Raw genomic sequence first — 18,019 nt, 5'->3', positions numbered from 1 at the left:
AAGCAGTAAAAAAATGTTAACTTGCCTTCATGAGCGCTCTCACTGCCTTGAAAATGTAGCGTCTTAAACCTTGCAGAAAACTGTAATCAGACAGTCAGACAGAGAGAGAGGTAGGGAAACTACAGACAGATACAGCGCCAGAGACAGTGAAAGGGAGACCGGCAGAAGCCATTCCGACTGACCTGATATAAATATTTATGAACCCGACTACGACCCCGGAACGCTAAGAGTCTGACCTACATGTTCAGGGGGACGTGGAGACGGCGGTGAGCTGCATTAACTACGCGGAGAGTTGCCATCTGCTTCAACCATATGAAAAGCTTTTTGATGAGACGCCTCCACTGTTTACGCCATGTTCACCCGTCCGAGGTTTTAACGGCGCTAGGAAAGGTCACTGGTGTTCAGGAGGCGCTTCGTGGCTCTTTAGACCCAAACACTGAGAAATGTCTAATTCATCCAAAGTCAAGTAATGGCAAAGCTTCTATGTTAAATAAAACATAATAAATGTACTTTCTGTACTTTTCTTTGCCCTTTGTTCTGTTCAATGTCTCGCGTTAATCTACGTTGAACTTCCTTACATCTTTTATCCTATAAGCATAGCTGTCAATCAATACAATGCAGACTTCCCCAGCTAAAAAACTGTGTACACTGACAGAGTAAAATACATAAATATCCATCTCACTTAGAGTGAGATGGATGATTTGGCATCAGGTAAATGTATTTAAGGTAAATTGCAAACTGTAGAAAACTCTTGGTTTCATTGGAGACTTTTGGCTTAGTTAAACTTTATATTTGTTCCGTTTCAACGCAGCTACTGTGTTCTACATTACTCTTCAGGTGCGGACGTTGTCAGATTGGATCTCGTCACATTGGGATCCGGTGGGCCAGGACAGGCTGGCATTGTGATTGGATCTCATTGTGGTGTGGGGACACGATCGAGGCATGATGTGGCCGGATGAATTGGATAGCTACATTCAAAATACACGCCCCACAGGACTCCTGCCAAGCTCAGGATAGGCCGTCTACCAAGGAAATACAATTAATTAAAGTGCTTGTGTGTGAACAAATCAGACCTCTCCGATGGGTTTGTATGAGGAAAAGGATAACATACTATTTATTTTATATTAGAATTCATTAATATTAAAGTAGAAAATCCAAATCCATTAACAAAAAGCTCTAACTTTCAGTTCTATTGAGTTCAGGTCACTGGGTCTAATTTCTTTACTTCTGTTTAATTGCAGATAATTGTAGATTGTAGACTATGGCACGAGTATGTGGCAAATATAATAATCCTCCAGTGTAGTGTAGTCCTGAAATATATCTGCACTTTTGAAAACGATACAACTATAATATAACGATATAATAGATCAGACTGGGGTGAACAGGCTTATGTACTTGAAAGCGTTGCTACTAGAAAGCCCCGGTGCCAGTGAAGAGTCTCACCAAGATGGAAGGAAGAAAAGAAGAGAGGTACATGCAAGACAAAGAAGAGGGAGACAAAGAAAAAAGAATGGGGTGCAGGGTAGAGAGCCAAGATAAAAGTATTCATGGAGTACAATGGGAGTTAGATGGAGAAAAAGTGAAAGCATGAATAAATGGAGGAGGAAGTAAAGCAGAGATAGGGCGAAACGGAGGCTTGTCTGTGCCATCTGGCTCCAAAAACCTCTAGAATTTCAACACATCTACTCTCGTCCTCTCCTTTCCAACTGTGTCCAAATCCACATTTGACAAATGGATGCGCATAACCCAGTGCTGGTCCTGGAGTCCCCTGAGCTCAGACACTAACAATACACACTTACTCCTCTGAGATTGAGAGAGAGAGAGAGAGAGCGAGAGAGAGAGAGAAAGAGAGAGAGAGAGAGAGAGAGAGAGAGACAGAGAGAGAGAGAGCGAGAGAGAGACAGAGAGACAGTGAGAGAGAGAGAGAGAGAGACAGAGAGAGAGAGAGAGAGAGAGAGACAGAGAGAGAGAGAGAGAGACAGAGAGAGAGAGAGAGAGACAGAGACAGAGAGACAGAGAGAGAGAGAGAGAGAGAGAGAGAGAGAGAGAGAGAGCGCAACAGAGAGAGAGAGCGTTAGAGCGAGAGAGAGGGAGAGGGAGAGGGAGAGAGAGAGAGGGAGAGAGAGAGCGCGAGTTAGTGAGAGAGAGTGTTAGAGAGAGAGTGTTAGAGAGAGAGAGAAGAGCGAGAGCGAGAGAGAGAGAGAGAGAGAGAGAAAGTTAGCTAGAAAATAAGACTTGGGAAATGCAGCTAGAAAGTTGTACTTTGAACAAAAATAGACGAAGTCACAGTCTGTGTGCCCTAGTTAATGAGGCATTCCTTCTGTGTCAATGGATGTCCTCAGTGCGTCCTCTTACCAATGTCACCTCACCTCTCACCTGTGTCTCTCTAGGTCCTCCTTTGTAATAAGGTCTCCTTATTTCCAGGGGCAACAATGTTTATAAATGGTGCATTCAAAATAATAGCCACCAGGGACATCTACATCCCAAAATTCACATTGGCCCTTCTGTTGAAAACGACTTTCAAAGTATGTAGCAATTAAAACAATTTCATTTGAAATGGAGGAAGCCATTACTTCCATTCTGATGGCTTTTCTCTGAGATGTTTTCGCTTAACCTCTCACTGGATTTAGCAAGAGTCTAAGTGGGTGGTCTCACACAGATATTATTTTGTATACACCATGTGTAACCCTTTTATATCTGAAGAAAACAGCTACTTGAAAACTCTGATCCATGCAAACATTGCAGTACCTTGTGGTACACACAGCAATACTAACTTCCAAAACAGATTGTAATTTATATCTAAAATTAAGAAGGTAGCAAGGATGATTAAAAGAATGATGAAGGCAAGAAATGTAGAGGAAAAATATTCAAATACAGCAGGATATTAGGTGGATCGTCAGAGCTCTGCTTTCAATTGAATAATTACAATTTATTTCATAATTTATATCTTTGGAGTGACATTTCAGAATTAATATTGAATCGATTGAAGATTTTGACGATTAGGGAGATTCAAATCAGCAAATATAACGTGGAGAGAAGGGCCAGTCTCTGAGTTTAGTCAGAGAGGCATGCAGGCAGGCATGTCTGCCTGTATAACGTAGTTGTAGCAAGTTGAAGGTACTTTGGTCGGAATGGTCTTTCAGGACTCTACCTTGGCAATGGTTTCATGGAACTTGTACAGCGGGTCAAGGGTTTCAGGAGGCTCGATGGCAAACTGGACCTCTGACAGGTAGGTGGTGGTCTGGAGAGAGAGACAGAGGAGAGAGAGAAAGAGAGAGAGACAGAGCCAGAGAGTAGTTGAGCAAAATACTAGGATCTTGTTAGACATCAACCCACACATTTATGAGCACATGAGGACAAAAACAACAACGGAAATCAGGTTAACAAAGACATGATTTAGGCCCAATCCCATTTCCACCCCTTCCCCCTCCCCCTTTCTCCTCCCCCCTTCTCCTCCCCCTTCCCCTCCCCCCTTCCCCTCCCCCCTTCCCCTTGCCCCTCAATACAGAGGGGTAAAACATTCCCCGAAGAAATGGGACACCCCTCCATTACGTCGCGACATCATCGCTTGAAGCTTGCGGACTGCTATGAAAAACAGAGGCCAAGAGTAGGCGTGTTTCAGATCAAGCATGCGTCGCGTTGCCTCGCAAAACATAATGAATTCTGGGATAAAAGCGACAGAAATGCTGGTGATAACTTCCCTAAGTGACATTTTACATGGCTTTAAAAACTCACGGGAGCTCCAGCGTAACTCCCTCCATCTGCTTTTCTGTGCATATGCTCTTTCAAATAAAAATCATATATAATATGATAATATTATTTATACGATAATATCATTATTAGTGATATTATTAATAATATAATATATAATATGAGCGCCAAAAGCTTGTATGTATATTTCAAAGGTTATTGACCTTTATGTCAAGTGTTATGTCGAGCTCAGAGATGCAATGTCTGTGCATGACTTCGAGTCCACTTTGCAGCATGAGTCCGAATGATAAAAACTAATAATAATAATAATAATAATAATAATAATAATAATAATAATAATAATATCAGCCTTGTATAGCGCATTTCTAGGACCCACACATCTGCCAAATTTGCTGGCCGGCTTTTCCTCAAAGCCCTCCCTTTAAAGTGTGGTTGTTTGGACGTTTCATTTCAAGGGCAATGTAGCCCTACGTCTTGGCCCTAGCCCTTAACCCAAATGAGAATTGGGACAGCCCTACCTCTACAAAAACAAGGGGGAGGGGTAAGGGAAAGGGGTAAGGGGTGGATATGGGATTGGGCCTTAATGGGACTTTCTTGCTCTGTTCTAGGATCTTGCCATTACATGGCTATTGTTCTTATCGCTTATATCCCCAACGGAATGATTGCAGCTTATCCACTGTGCACAAAAATTGTGTGCCCAGCTGTTGGCAATTAGATGGCTAACTACGACGGGGATGCAAATGCATTGATTTCCACAAAGAAACTAAACACGTGTCAAAGCAGTGTCCTTTTGCATAGACCAGCCGAATCCAACCTTACATTTGATTTGCTGATCATACTTTGCCAACAAACTTCTGTAAGCAGTGAACGTAACCCACCCTCTGCAATGGCTTTTTCCTTGCCTTAACATTTCCCATGCTGATATGTAAGAAATATATACATTAACTGCATCTCCATTTCCTAATGAAGAACGAACGAGAAATGCTCAAATTATACATTACATAATCTTAAACACAGGTTTCATGCAAACAACCTCACGACAGGGGAAATTGTGAAATATGTGATAATTTTGTTTTTTGTGAACTGCGTTAGAAATGGATGAACATAATTTCAAAGTATTTAGTATTGAAGATCCAATCAAGCTTACTATTCAAATATAGTTGTATGGACAACTTTCATGTTTGATACCCTTAACTTGGCAATATGTAATCAGTTTGTTTTGAATAGGGTTAAGATCACAACATCTCAAATCTAATATCTTCCAGTTGACACATATACAAGCAAAACCCTCTCCTCTGAACCATTGGTTTGGTTTCAATAGCACAAACCCTGAAAACTACTTAACCTCAGTAGCTTTTTAAATAACATATAAGAATGTCTTTAGCAAACCGGTAGGCAACACTTAATAGAAAATCAATGAGTGCGTGAAAGATTTCTGGGAAGCCTGTCAATTTGTGCATATAAGGCTCCAGAGCCAAGTTTCTTACACACGTTTGTAGTCAGCCATGCTGGAGCCAATCAATTAACCACGTTCATATTTAATAATTAATGGATGGGGTGCGTCAACTACGTTTTCTGGCCAGCAGTTAGTCAAATGTCTCAAATTCAAACAACTCGTCAAAGTGTCAGGGTATATTCTTTTTAACTCTAACAAACGTTTACAAATAAATAATTCTGACTCATCTGAATAAATCCAGAGGACTTAAATGAAGAAATTAAGCGGAAGAACATGAGACATAAGAAATGAGGCACACATATCAGGGAACTAACTTGAGATTCAGGTGCAAGGCACACTGTGGTATACATTATTAATATATGAATTCATTCACACATTAGTTCTACCTAGGCGGGCAGGAAAATGTAGAGCTGGGTTTTCTTTTGAGTACTGTATGACTACAATTGTGATTTCTTGAGCATGAGCAGCTGGCTATAAGCATGGCTGCTGCACATAAGACGATGAATAACATCTACATTTTGCTGTAAGAGACAATTAAATGTTACATTTAAACACACATTCAGACACATGAATACAAACACACACACGCACCACACTCCCAGACACACACATTGATTAATGATGTATTTATTTATTTAATATTGGCACATCAGGAGTTCCTTATAGCCCAGAGCAATAACATATGCAGACTTGTACATATCCGTGCTTACTGATCCGTCTGTGTGCACCGTGCATGCACAAAGATAGTCAAACACAACATGCCACGGCCCTCTCCTCCCCGGGAGCAGGTGGGTTCAGATGTGAGGTGGGTGGTCGGAGGTAAACCCTAGGGTAAGCACCGTGCCCTAGCTACTCAGAGCTCAGACAAAGTTATTATTTAGTTCCCTGAGATGATAGCGTCAAACAAAGACGAGATCAAAGACACCCGATGCGCCGTGGCTTTTTAAATTCAGAACCCTCTCCGTTGCTAGCCGTCAAGAACATTTTGCCTCGCCTGCCTCTGGAAAAAACTTTTCCTCTCTCTCTTGTCTCATGCCTCATTTACCTTTTTGCTGACACTTTCAGGAACCGTGCGGGTGACCGTTCAATTAGTCCTCTGTTGAAGAAGACCCTAAGTCAAACCTCTTTTTATCATCTCACTTGAATGTTGATACGTTTACAAACTGCCTCATCACAAGCCAAATGTTACGATCAATTCAATTCCCGGAATGTGTCGACTCCAACGCACTGATAACAATTTAGTTGAAGGTGACATATTATACCACCAGGTGTGAGTGTGATTAGTCAATACAAGCCATTTTGAAAATCTGCCTCTCTTGACATCACAATTGGGCGTGTCCACCTAGATGTATGCTGGATAGATCAGTCTACCAGCCTACCCAGTGGATTGTAGCAAACGTTGCTCATCTATCCTATATATATCCTATACATCTAGGTGAAAACGCCCACTTGTGAAGTCAGAAGAGGCCGATTTTCAAAAAGCCTTGTAACGGCTAATCACACTCACTCCTGGTGATATAATGTCACCTTTAATAAAGACAGCTCTCTCGAATTGTGTGGTCCCAGTGTCATAACTGGACTCAGGCCTATTTGAATATGCATAATTTGTGTCCGCTGTACCTCTGCTCGTATTCGGAAAGAAAAGCCTTGCTCGTCGACGTGGTCCTTCACAAATAGCAACATAATCTAATGAGATCTGAGCTGCAGATGCATTGTTCCTAAGTTAGACATCATCCCTGCAGGCATCTCTCTCTTCACACAGGATGAAAAGCTTTTGGATTGAGCTTTATCTTTCCATCATGTGCCCCTGCAGACTCACAAGGGGTGGTATTTAAAAACAGACATGCAATGCCTCAAACAAACAACAGAGCAAATTATTGATATTTAAAAGAACATCACATTACCCGCACTTATAGATTAAACTCTCTGTTTGGTCTAGTGGAACACATTATACTGGCACATCTTGAGTTTAGATCAGAGCTTTGAATGGGTTTTCACCTTGGCTCAAGGTGTTTGTGTTAAAACTTTTGGAGACGCGTCAGATGCTTGGGCGTATTAGTTTCCCAGTGCCTGTAAAATCTGATTAAAAATCAATTAAAGGAAGTTATGGCAGAGGATAAAGTCGTGCAATTTTAGTTCTAAGCAACTAATGGCAAGGACACCGAGAGCCGTACAAATATATACAGCCCTCCTTCCTAACACACGCACGCACACACGCACGCACACACACATGCGCAGGATTAGAAAGGTACACACACTCACACAGGGATGAATAAACACACAGACACACATCTGAACAAAAAGGTACACACGCACACACAACACAAACAGTGCAAACGTACACATACACACACACACACACACACACACACACACACACACACACACACACACACACACACACACACACACACAGTATTACACTCGAGACAGTGATGTGAGAATCACAGTGTGCAGTATCCAGGATATTGGAATGTTGTTATCAGTGGCAGCTTGCCGATTGGACCCCTGGCAAAATGAGCAGTGAATAGTGACTGCGGGTCTCTGGTGTCACCATGGGCAACCAAAGCATGCACCTCAATGGCAGGGGGGCTTCATGAATATTCATAGGGCAGGTGCGGAGATGGACCCGGCTGCGGTTAGCGGTGTGGGCGGGAAGGACACGGAGGTCAATCACTTGAAATAATAACATGGTAATGGGCGTTATTGTATACACATCTGAAGGACCGGGGTCTACGAAGGGCTCGCACACCCCCGACCCCACCCACCCCATCGCCCTCCCATGCTGGACAGCGGGAACCAAACACAAATCGACCACAGAGTGTGCTGCTAAGGGATTGGCCCCATCTGGGAAAGGCACCCCAGATGAATAACCCCATCGCTGTTTCCGGACCCCAATCCCTCAGAACCTCCATGGCACGCATCACACAGCCCAGCCAGGGCAGAAGCCACCCCACAACAGCTGGGGAGGGACACCCCCCTCCCGGTTGGATCCCACTATAAGCCCTGAGAGAGCAGCCCGTCATGCCCACAAGGCTGCTACCCGAGCGGGGAGAGACAGGAGCTGGGGCTGGCTAGAGACCCAGAGCTCCCATCCCAAACCTCCGGAACAGCGTGCCGCCGCTCCGCAGCACTCTCCCCGCGCGCACCGCCGGGTCAGAGCCGATCCCGAGCACCAGCAGGACCCAATGATGTGCGGCCCTGGCTCACCAGAAAGACACCATCAGAGGTGAAATCGATTATTACCATAAAAAATGTTAGGATTATTACCTTTATGCTGCAAGTTTAGCTCAGGAACAATACTATACAATGTTGTATTCCGATACTATACAATGTTGTATTCCCTTTTTGCTAATTAAAGCACAATGAAATGGTTAATTCATTTTGAAATGGTTAGTTCTAAATAATATTTAGGTATTTTTGCCATCTGCACGTATTATTAAATCGATATCGAAGCAATTGGATCAATATCAAATCGAATCGAATCAAGACCTAAAGAATTGGAATTTAATTGAATTGTGAGGTACCTGGCAATACCCAGCCCTAATCAGAGGGGCACACTTTCAAACAAGAAGCATTTTGTTTAGAGATCTGGTAGGGAACATTGTTTTGGCAATCCTCTCCCATATTGAGAGGATTAAATAGAGGTGCGGTACTATAAATTCCTAAATTAATGTACATATACCACAACCTGTGGTTTGTTTTCCTACGGTTTGCATCGGGAATGCCTTGGAAGTTTCAAACACCAAAATGTCTCCCTGTAATAACAAATAATTTCAAGATTATTTACTAAATAATGACCAAAAAACATTACTTTCAACACAATCTGGGACAGCATCAGCTATCGTCTGATGGGGATTTACCTCTGGGTAGAACGATCAATATAACTGGTTCCAGTGCAGGCAGATAACAGATGTCTGGGCCAAGACTTGCTCCTCTGCGCACCGGACAATGTTTACAGTCAGATTAGCACCTCCAAGTAGGAGTTGATAGACATCTTCTACAACGGCATGTTTCACAAGTAGCCAGTTTACACGGTGAGCTGTGATTGTTTTATTCACTCGGACTGTTTACCCAGATGCAAACAAAGCCTGAGCAAACAAGATAGGTCAATAACAACAAACCCAAACCAGAATGCCTCTGATACCAAAATATTGTCCCTTTGCTGACAGATTCTTCATTCATATGCAGATGTCTCTTTATAGCGATTACTACTGTCATAACTTTCCAGTGCCATATGCTCCCAAAATGGTAGTGGCCATTGCAATATGGCATTGCAATGCATTCATTGAAATGATCATGTTTAAAATATTCCATATTATAATCGAAGAGGAAGGGCTGCTCACGCATTAAACAACTACATGCATGTGATCCTTGCAGATCTTATGAAATAAGTCTTTCTCCTATTCTAATGGGCTCTCTTCTGACATTTACAAATGACTAAGGTAAGCAGCGGAGGTTTGTGGCTCTATGGCATGACATGATAGTGGTGGGATGATAATGTATGAGCCAAGAGCAGTGGCAATCATCTAGGTGGACAATCTGGTGGTTTGGAGCAGGTCAATACACCCTCCCCAGCAATATAACCATGTTCATCCCCATCAATAAAACCGTGTTCGGTTACCGTGGATGACATTCAGCATGTTCATCAAGACTTTATCTCACAAAGGCCGGGATACAAAAGAGAGTGTGCAGCAAAAGTGAGGCGGAATAAGTGGTACATAAACGCACCACAAAATTGCTGCCGTGAAAAAACAAAATCATCTCAAATACAATGACTGGAGGAGCACAGTGAGAGTGTTCCCAATCACTGGGCAAGAGCAGGTTGCCCCCTCCGGTGCCACACCAGCAGCCAGAGACGACCGTTAGATGGCCTCGTAGTGACTGGCACCCGCTTGCTCTCTCGCTCACTGCTACCTGCTAGCTTACTATGAGACCTGGATACAGGAGAGACACCTGAAAAGTGATTAGCCAGACAGCTGAGTCAAAGACGGGCAGCCCTCCGAAAAACACACACACGCTTGCGCACACACACACACACACACACACACACACGACTACTTCCAACACAGTGTAGCAGTTTAGCACAGGTAAAGATGAAGAGAAGAGAAGCCAGGTGTCTATGTGTGAGTTAGCATTGCATCATAGTAGAGGGATACAAACCTAAGCAGAAAATTGAATATTTGGGCCCCAGAATAATAATTTCTGGGGCCCCAATATACATAAATGTTAATGAGTTAGGCATGCATCCTTGATCCGTGAAGATGCCTAACCCCTACTTGCTCATCAATGACACGCAACAAAAATAACAACAACAAAAAACTGTATGCCACTTAGGATCGAAGTGCCAGCCAAATTATGTCAATAAATGATATTCATAGAGTGAGAGTTTTGAGATTACAAATATCTAAATTTGAAGAATGGCACAGTGAAATAATTGTTGCAACTTTTTATGCACCTATAAATATTTTCTCTTGATATGATGATTATTATTCTTCAATCCAACAAAGGGTCAACATAGGTTTTGGCTATACCTCCAAACAAACAGAACACTGCTCAAAATAAATACGGATACAAAAAAAAGTTTATTGCCACATGCAAGCATCTTGGACCTGTTCCGCTACCGTATTGCTGTTAGCACAGGGATATCCTCATTAAGACCCATACAACGCGTACATGGCACATGAGGCACAGCGCCTGTCACACCTTTGCTGATCATTACGCAAGCAGCAGGAGAGAGGAGCTGGAGAGAGGAGCAGGAGAGAGGAGCAGGAGAGAGGAGCAGGAGAGAGGAGCAGGAGAGAGGAGCAGGAGAGAGGTGCATTAGTGTGCAGAGACCGGCCTGGATGTGACAGAAGCCAGGGGAAAACAAAGGGGAGCGTGGAAACCGTGTGCCAAAGGACAGATGACGACGAATTGACGCACGTCCAATTCAAATATTCCTCCACAATCTGCGTCATGCCCCTCCCCGCGAGGTAAAGACGTTAACCTTGATGCTCTCAATCCATAACACATCTCCCTCTGCCTCTGTCCTTTCTTCAACTCGTGGTGGTGCGCATATCTCCCTCCGCATCTCCCTCCACCCCGATCACATTAGTCTCTTTGCTTCCTTTAATCTCCTTCCCCTTCCCCGGGCGCCCTCCGCTCAGTCTATAACCCGCCCACCCTCACCAGCCCTGAGGCGCCCTTCTGTCTCCCCATCATTAATCCTGCTGCGGGCTAACCCCACCCTTTCTTCCTCTGAGGTGCACAAAACCACTGGGTGTCACTCGGGGAGAAGGAGAGGAGACTTGGCTGGCGTCGCCCCGCTCCGCTCTCACTTGAGCTCAGGGTGCTTTTCACCTGTGGGTGCGATGACGACGACGCATAGCCGCCGGCGCTACCTGATGCTAATAGATAGCGGTATGGCTACCACTAAACACAAGACTAGATTCAATTTGATATTAAATGATTCAAAAACAAATAAAAACAAAAGTGTTTGTCCCTGTTTTCACCTATGTACTTGTGTGAGATAGTGTTGATATATACCTGTATAGAAATTTCTTTTTTGTTATTAATCCCAACACTATCATCAAAGACAACCGACAACATGTGTGCACATTAGACCATTCGCTAGGTCGCTGTGGTAGTCATGCCGATAAGACTGGCAGCGCCCACTAGTAGGTCCGGTCCCGACTGTTTGGCAGACGTTGATTAAAGCATGCCTCTAACAAGAGACATATGCAAGTGGCAGCATGCGGTCATCACTGAGTGTGGCGGCATAACCAGGAGCCTCTTCCATGGCAACCGACAATGTGCAGCTGCTATGCTGGATGGATGTGTGATTGAGGATCTCCTCCATGGTTACCAATGTCATTAGTCTTCATGCTAGATCGTTGCAGGGTTCTCTAGCCATAGTGGCAGCAAAACAAACAGGAACAGCATGGGAAAATAAAAGCATAATGCCTCCGCTTATTTGTTATTATAATTATAATAATTATAGACTCGGGTTATACATCTGCCTCTATTGTTACCACCACAACGTCTAAGCTTGGCGAACAGAGTATACTAAAAGGGAGGATTAAATTGTCGTACAACTTCACATTGATTCCATTCAATGTATTCTAAACTATACAATTGTTATCTGAAATGATCTAATAGACTCTAGCTATACTAAAACGGGTCCTCTAAACTACCTCGTCAAGGCGGACTTCGTCAACAAAAAGCTCGCACAAGCAATTCAAAGTAAAACCAGCACTATAAGACCAAATATGGTCCTCGGGAATAAGAGACACTGGTGAGCCCCCTTGACCAGGAGGTGTTGAGGTGTTGAGGACCACACGAGACCCTCGCAGTTCTGGACACGGAGGAACTCAATGTTGCGACACGTCAACCACTGTCGGCTGATATGGATGGATGTGTGCGTGCAAGTTGTCTTCCTGTAGTCTAATAAAGACATCGGTTTATTCGCCTGGGTTAGGTGGTCATTTTGTTTAGAAACTCTTAAACAAGGATTTTTAATACATTCTGTGAATAAAGAATGTGGCATTTGGCCAAAATGAAGTTTGCACTGTACACACGCCCCCTCAGTTTGTGGGTATTTGACCTTTGGCAACACTGAATCAAATCAGGCAGAAAACAGGCTTGAATATGACATTGTGTAAGATTCCCGCCTCTGTTCAGCTAGTTGTTAACATTTAACCGGCAGAATAAGAAAAACAACAGTATTGCAAACACTTTTTCTCTGAACATGGCCCCTCCCATTTGCTGTGTTGCCAACACTCAAAACCAGTGGCCCAAGCCCATCGACTAGAGTTGTATCAAAACTCAGCTGTGAAACCTCTTACATTTTCCAGATTATAACCTGGTTCAATGCCTCGTCTTTCCTTTGCTTTCTTACACATTCACCAAGGTATTTTTCGCAGCCGAAGGGGCTGGGCATGTACTTAGCTCCACCAAAGTGAGAGCACCACTAGTACTTTGTTGTAGGGTATGCTAATGTCCATCTTTTTATACTCAGCTACACAGGGAACGCTCTGCCCCTGGAGTAACGACAAGTAAACAAAAGGCTTTACTCCAGACTGGAGTAAAAATTCAAAATATAATATATCAGGTATAGGGTGAAATGTAACTCATGGGATTTTTACCATTTGTATATAGATGTACTCCGGATAAAAAATAAATGAAAATAATAAAAATATTTGTAAATCTTACACATTGTAAATCAAACCACTTTAAGACTTTAATCTCAAGTCTGAAAGTGACTATACATTGACAAGTGAGTCCAATGAGATTGATGACAATGACAAAAACTGGTGGAAACCATTAGTTTGACAATTTGTACTTTACGAGCAACACACTTACTAATAGTGGAGCCATTGCTCAACAAGCCTATGTATAGTTGTGTATGAAGACCCTCTCTGGAGTCGTTTTGCAGGTTTCAGTGTGTTTTTACCCTGAGTGACACAAACAGTCTCAAGTCTGTAAGCACACAGGTCAACAAAATGTAACCTTAACCCCAATAACGTCTGGGTCTGCATCCGCAATCTTAGAATTCTGACCTCTACAACCCACTTCCACTGAGGTTGAAGCATTGATGAGTGCCAGAGGTTAATAGCACCCCTTCTGAATGAAAATGTCCAACTCCTTCAGTGTAAGGAGTAAGTGGTAGGAGTTGTATCCACCAGAACTGTGATGAAATGTCAATCTGTTACCTAACCCTAACTATTCTTGGGTATCTTTGGTCAGGTGTGATGACAGGCATTACATAATAGACTAAAGGTAAACAAATGACAGTGGGAAGATTTAGTTCTTTGTGCTGATACACCAGAGAACATCCTATATGACTATAATTCTTGTTCAATTCAGTGATGGTGTTTTCCCTTTCTCATGAACTTTGGTGAATACACTTTAGGAAGCAGCAGAGGTTGGGGAATGGTGTGTGCTATGTAAGAAATGAGAGTGCATGAATGCATTCTAATCAAATGAAAGTCACAAAGTGTTACTTTTCGATACTGCCTAGTAGTTTCCTAATTCTTTACATTCTGCCCTCCCCTGCGGAGATAGCTTTGGCTCTCTTTTTGATAATGCTGTACATTGTACTCCACTTGCATCAATTCAAGAACTGGCCAACTACTCAAATGTCTTCTATTGAACCTGCGGTGCTGTAACAGCCATTGAGGCATAACTCTGTGTTAAAATGGTTTTCTCCAGAGGCGCAAAAAAAGGGTTTTTTGCTTAACTCATAGCAAAGTCTAACAGAAATATGTTCAAATCAGTTGTAATGGAATTCGTTATTTTTTTAATAGAAAACCATGCAGCTCCTTTTCTTGTTAAGCACCTTGTGGAGGATAGCACAAAGGCATCGCAAATGACCTCCTTCTTCACAGAGGTCTCATCCCATTGCACTACAGAAGAACAGAGGGTGTAACTCAGAATACAAATTAAATACCGGTTTCATTTACCAAGTCCAAGTGTATCCATAGCAACATACGGAGGTAACTATACATGAATAATGCTAGTCTTGAAAGGTGAAGGAAACCTGGTCACCTGCTTTTTGCTTAAAGATTTGCTCTGTTTGCTCTGCAAAAATCGAAGCTTGTGCTGGTTAAACATATTTTGGATGTTATCATTCTTTTCCGTTGGAATTGGTCACTTAGGGAACACTAAGGTTTAGCACGAAGACTGAATATCAATGAACAGAGGTGAAATACAATGGACAAGCATTCAGTAAAATACATATACACATGGAAAGGTCCAAAGATGGTACAAATAATATAAGATGTTTGGATTTGAAGGCTCGGGCAAGAGTAAAGAATTCAAAGTTGAACCCCATCACCAAGGCGCTGCAGAGACAAAGTTAGAAGTCAAATCTCAAACTAAAGGTAAAGAAACTAGAAGGACACAACTCTAGGAAGTCAAAGAGAGAAAGCACTTTGTAGGAGCCACAGAGGTTAGTGGCTCAAAGACAAATGAAGTTGCACCGGTCCACCATATCAAGGCTCTGTGTACACCTGGTCTTTACGGAGGGACGTCAGGAAAAAAAAATCATAACTCAAGATGAATCGTGTCAAGGCCCTGCGGAGAAGGGTTTGGTCTGATGAAACCAAGATGGAGAAATAATTCAAAGTCATGCTGTGTGCGCGTGTAGCAAACCTAAAGGTGCCAATGGCTCAGGGAACACCGTTGTGTCCCAGTGACCGGATGGTAGCGGGGGCCTCCTGCTGGGTGGATGCTTTTCATCACCGGACTCTGGGGTATCTTGTTAACATCGGAAGAAGCATCAAAAGATGGAATGAAAATACACAGAGAGACACTGGTAGGGGCAGGTATTCGGTCCGTTTGCCACACTGGAGTGTAGTAGGGACAATGCAGCAGGGAAAACGATCCGAGGTACACTGGCCAAGACAACACATGAGTGGTTTAGGGTTCCAGTGTGTAGGTTGTAGTTGCATCTATTCAAACAGCCTTGGCAGGAATGGAATATAGCATTCATAAGTATAGGAATTATATATATTTATATTTTCCCAATGTATATTTATATTGACATAGGGATCTTCCTACAGTTGCCCAGAACTGGAAAAAAAGTCTGTAGAGAGAATGTGTTTTGGGTTTAGAATTATAGTAATGAGTGGGGTGTGTTTACTCCACGGCCATCACCGTGGCGTTATACTATGGATCCAGAAAGCTGGAGCTCAATACATCTTCACACACACATGGTGTTATTTGTGTCCCAGGAGCTTAACCTTTCTCGCAGGCAGACATAGACCGCTGCACAGACGGCGCGCCACACATCCCCACACACCCTGGTGTTATAAGCGTTCATCACGGAAAGGTACTGAAGGGGATTATGATATGTTGGGGTGTATTCTTTAATACATCCATGTTTATGTGACTTTAGTTCATTTTAGCTATTTAGAGATAGCCCAGACCTAACACATTAAGGGAGTCTTGAGGGGGGTGGCCGTTATCCTGCCATGGTTTCACAGAATCCATGGCAACCCATTGATCATTTGACTGCTCGGGCATCATTATAGGTCTGGGTGTTTAAGTGTAGGAGTGTGTTCGTGCATCGTCCCAGAGTGTGCCTGTGTTTGCGCGCACACATGTGAGCGTGTGTGCCTGTGTGTTTGTGTGTGCATGTATGGACATAAGGGTAAGGGCATTTGTTTAGGTGTGTGTGTGTGTGTGTGTGTGTGTGTGTGTGTGTGTGTGTGTGTGTGTGTGTGTGCATGCATGCGTCAGAGTGTGTGTGTTTGTAGACCTGCCCGCTAAACAGTGTATGCCTAGTTTCGGCACCATACACCACTGTACTCCTGAAGCCTTATGACATGCACATCACAGTTGTGTGCCGACTAATTGACGGGGACGTAAATACGGTGTGTGACTGTGCCTTTACAAGTAATTGCCCATGGCCTCCAACAGAAGTCGCAACATTGCATCCAACGAGTGGCGCGTCAGTCCTGCTCAGCCGGGTGTGAAGAGGCGAGTTGGGAGTCAGCAGAAAGCCGTCGGGGCACATTGCATGTATTCAGTCATTACGTCCGTGGCTGTAGCTTTTGAGTGATCCCGCGATCACACAGGCACTGTAGCACAACAGCTGTAGAACACTTGAAGGGCTTGCTTTGCGCTAACTGGAATTTGAACGGCACCCAATAGCATGGGCGTATTATTTAGTGTGTGTGGGGGGGGGGGATAAATTAGTAAAATCTAGAGCACTCACCCACAAACATACACATACATAAACACACACAAACACAGATAGAGAAAGACACCCACCCACCCACGCACGCACGCACGCACGCACGCACGCACACACACACACACACACACACACACACACACACACACACACACACACACACACACACACACACACACACACACACACACACACACACACACACACACACACACACACACGCACACATCTTGCCCAATACTGTAAAGTACCGTAGAGAATATCAGGTTGTATGCTGGGAAGACACGCAATGGAGGATCCCAGACTCTGACACTAGTTCTGAGGAGTGTGGTGTATTCTTTTCTTTTCACAGGCCTGATTGTGTTTCCAGCACGTTTGTCCCCGCGTCGGTGGCCATGAACGGCTATTGTCACAGCTAAAGCGGTGTCTTCACACTGTGAGGGAGGTGTTGGGCGGGGGTGGGGGGGGTGTATTTGTCTTGGCTCGGACCAGGTCCAGTAGCCACAGTCAGATGGACGGCTGGGCTCCTGCACCTGATAGATCTCCTGCCCCGACCCCAGCCAAGCAGGCATTATGGAAGAGCCACAGCAGCCATGGGGTCAGGGGTTAGTGGAACCGCTCCGGATGATGACAGAGCTGCTGCTAGCGGGACTCATGGCCTAGGGGGGTCTCACATGGCGGGGGTCCTGTTTGGTCCTATTGTTTGTTTCATTGTATGAGCTGGTACGTGCATGGCTTTGAGGGCACGTGAATCCGTTTTGGATGGATGTCAGGTCAGGTTGCCGAATATCGCTGATACATATTCTCTCTCGACACAGGCTCAAACACACATACAAAGACATACCGTAAGCATTGTTCTCCTTCTACACACACACACACACACACACACACACACACACACACACACACACACACACACACACACACACACACACACACACACACACACACACACACACACACACACACACACACACACACACACACACACACACACACACACACACACACACACACAGCTCAGTGACCCAGAAGTAAAGGGTCCTGGGTAGGGACCTGGGTCTGCATAGAGCCATGAAGCGGTCGTCCACCTCCATTTAAGTGACACAGTGACTTTGACGCAGGGAAATTAATTTCTGACTAGGGGAATAAATTACTTTCTTAATCATCAA

General features: G+C 43.8%; 1 protein-coding gene across 1 annotated transcript in view; it reads right to left on the bottom strand.

The window, feature by feature from the left end:
* The window catches only part of naaladl2 (N-acetylated alpha-linked acidic dipeptidase like 2), a gene marked incomplete at both ends in the record, with an annotated part of 159,111 nt that overhangs the window by 31,142 nt on the left and 109,950 nt on the right, over positions 1–18,019 (bottom strand). Inside the window, one exon of the mRNA XM_079740038.1 lies at positions 3,152–3,241. Coding sequence (XP_079596164.1) covers positions 3,152–3,241 — 90 coding nt within the window. The remainder of the gene's footprint in view (positions 1–3,151; positions 3,242–18,019) is intronic.

The sequence above is a fragment of the Pollachius pollachius genome (assembly GCF_949987615.1).
Source record: "Pollachius pollachius genome assembly, chromosome: 7".
Classification (NCBI taxonomy): Eukaryota; Metazoa; Chordata; class Actinopteri; order Gadiformes; family Gadidae; genus Pollachius; species Pollachius pollachius.
The sequence above is the reverse complement of the archived record's forward strand: the minus strand, read 5'-3'. Positions and strand labels throughout refer to the sequence as shown.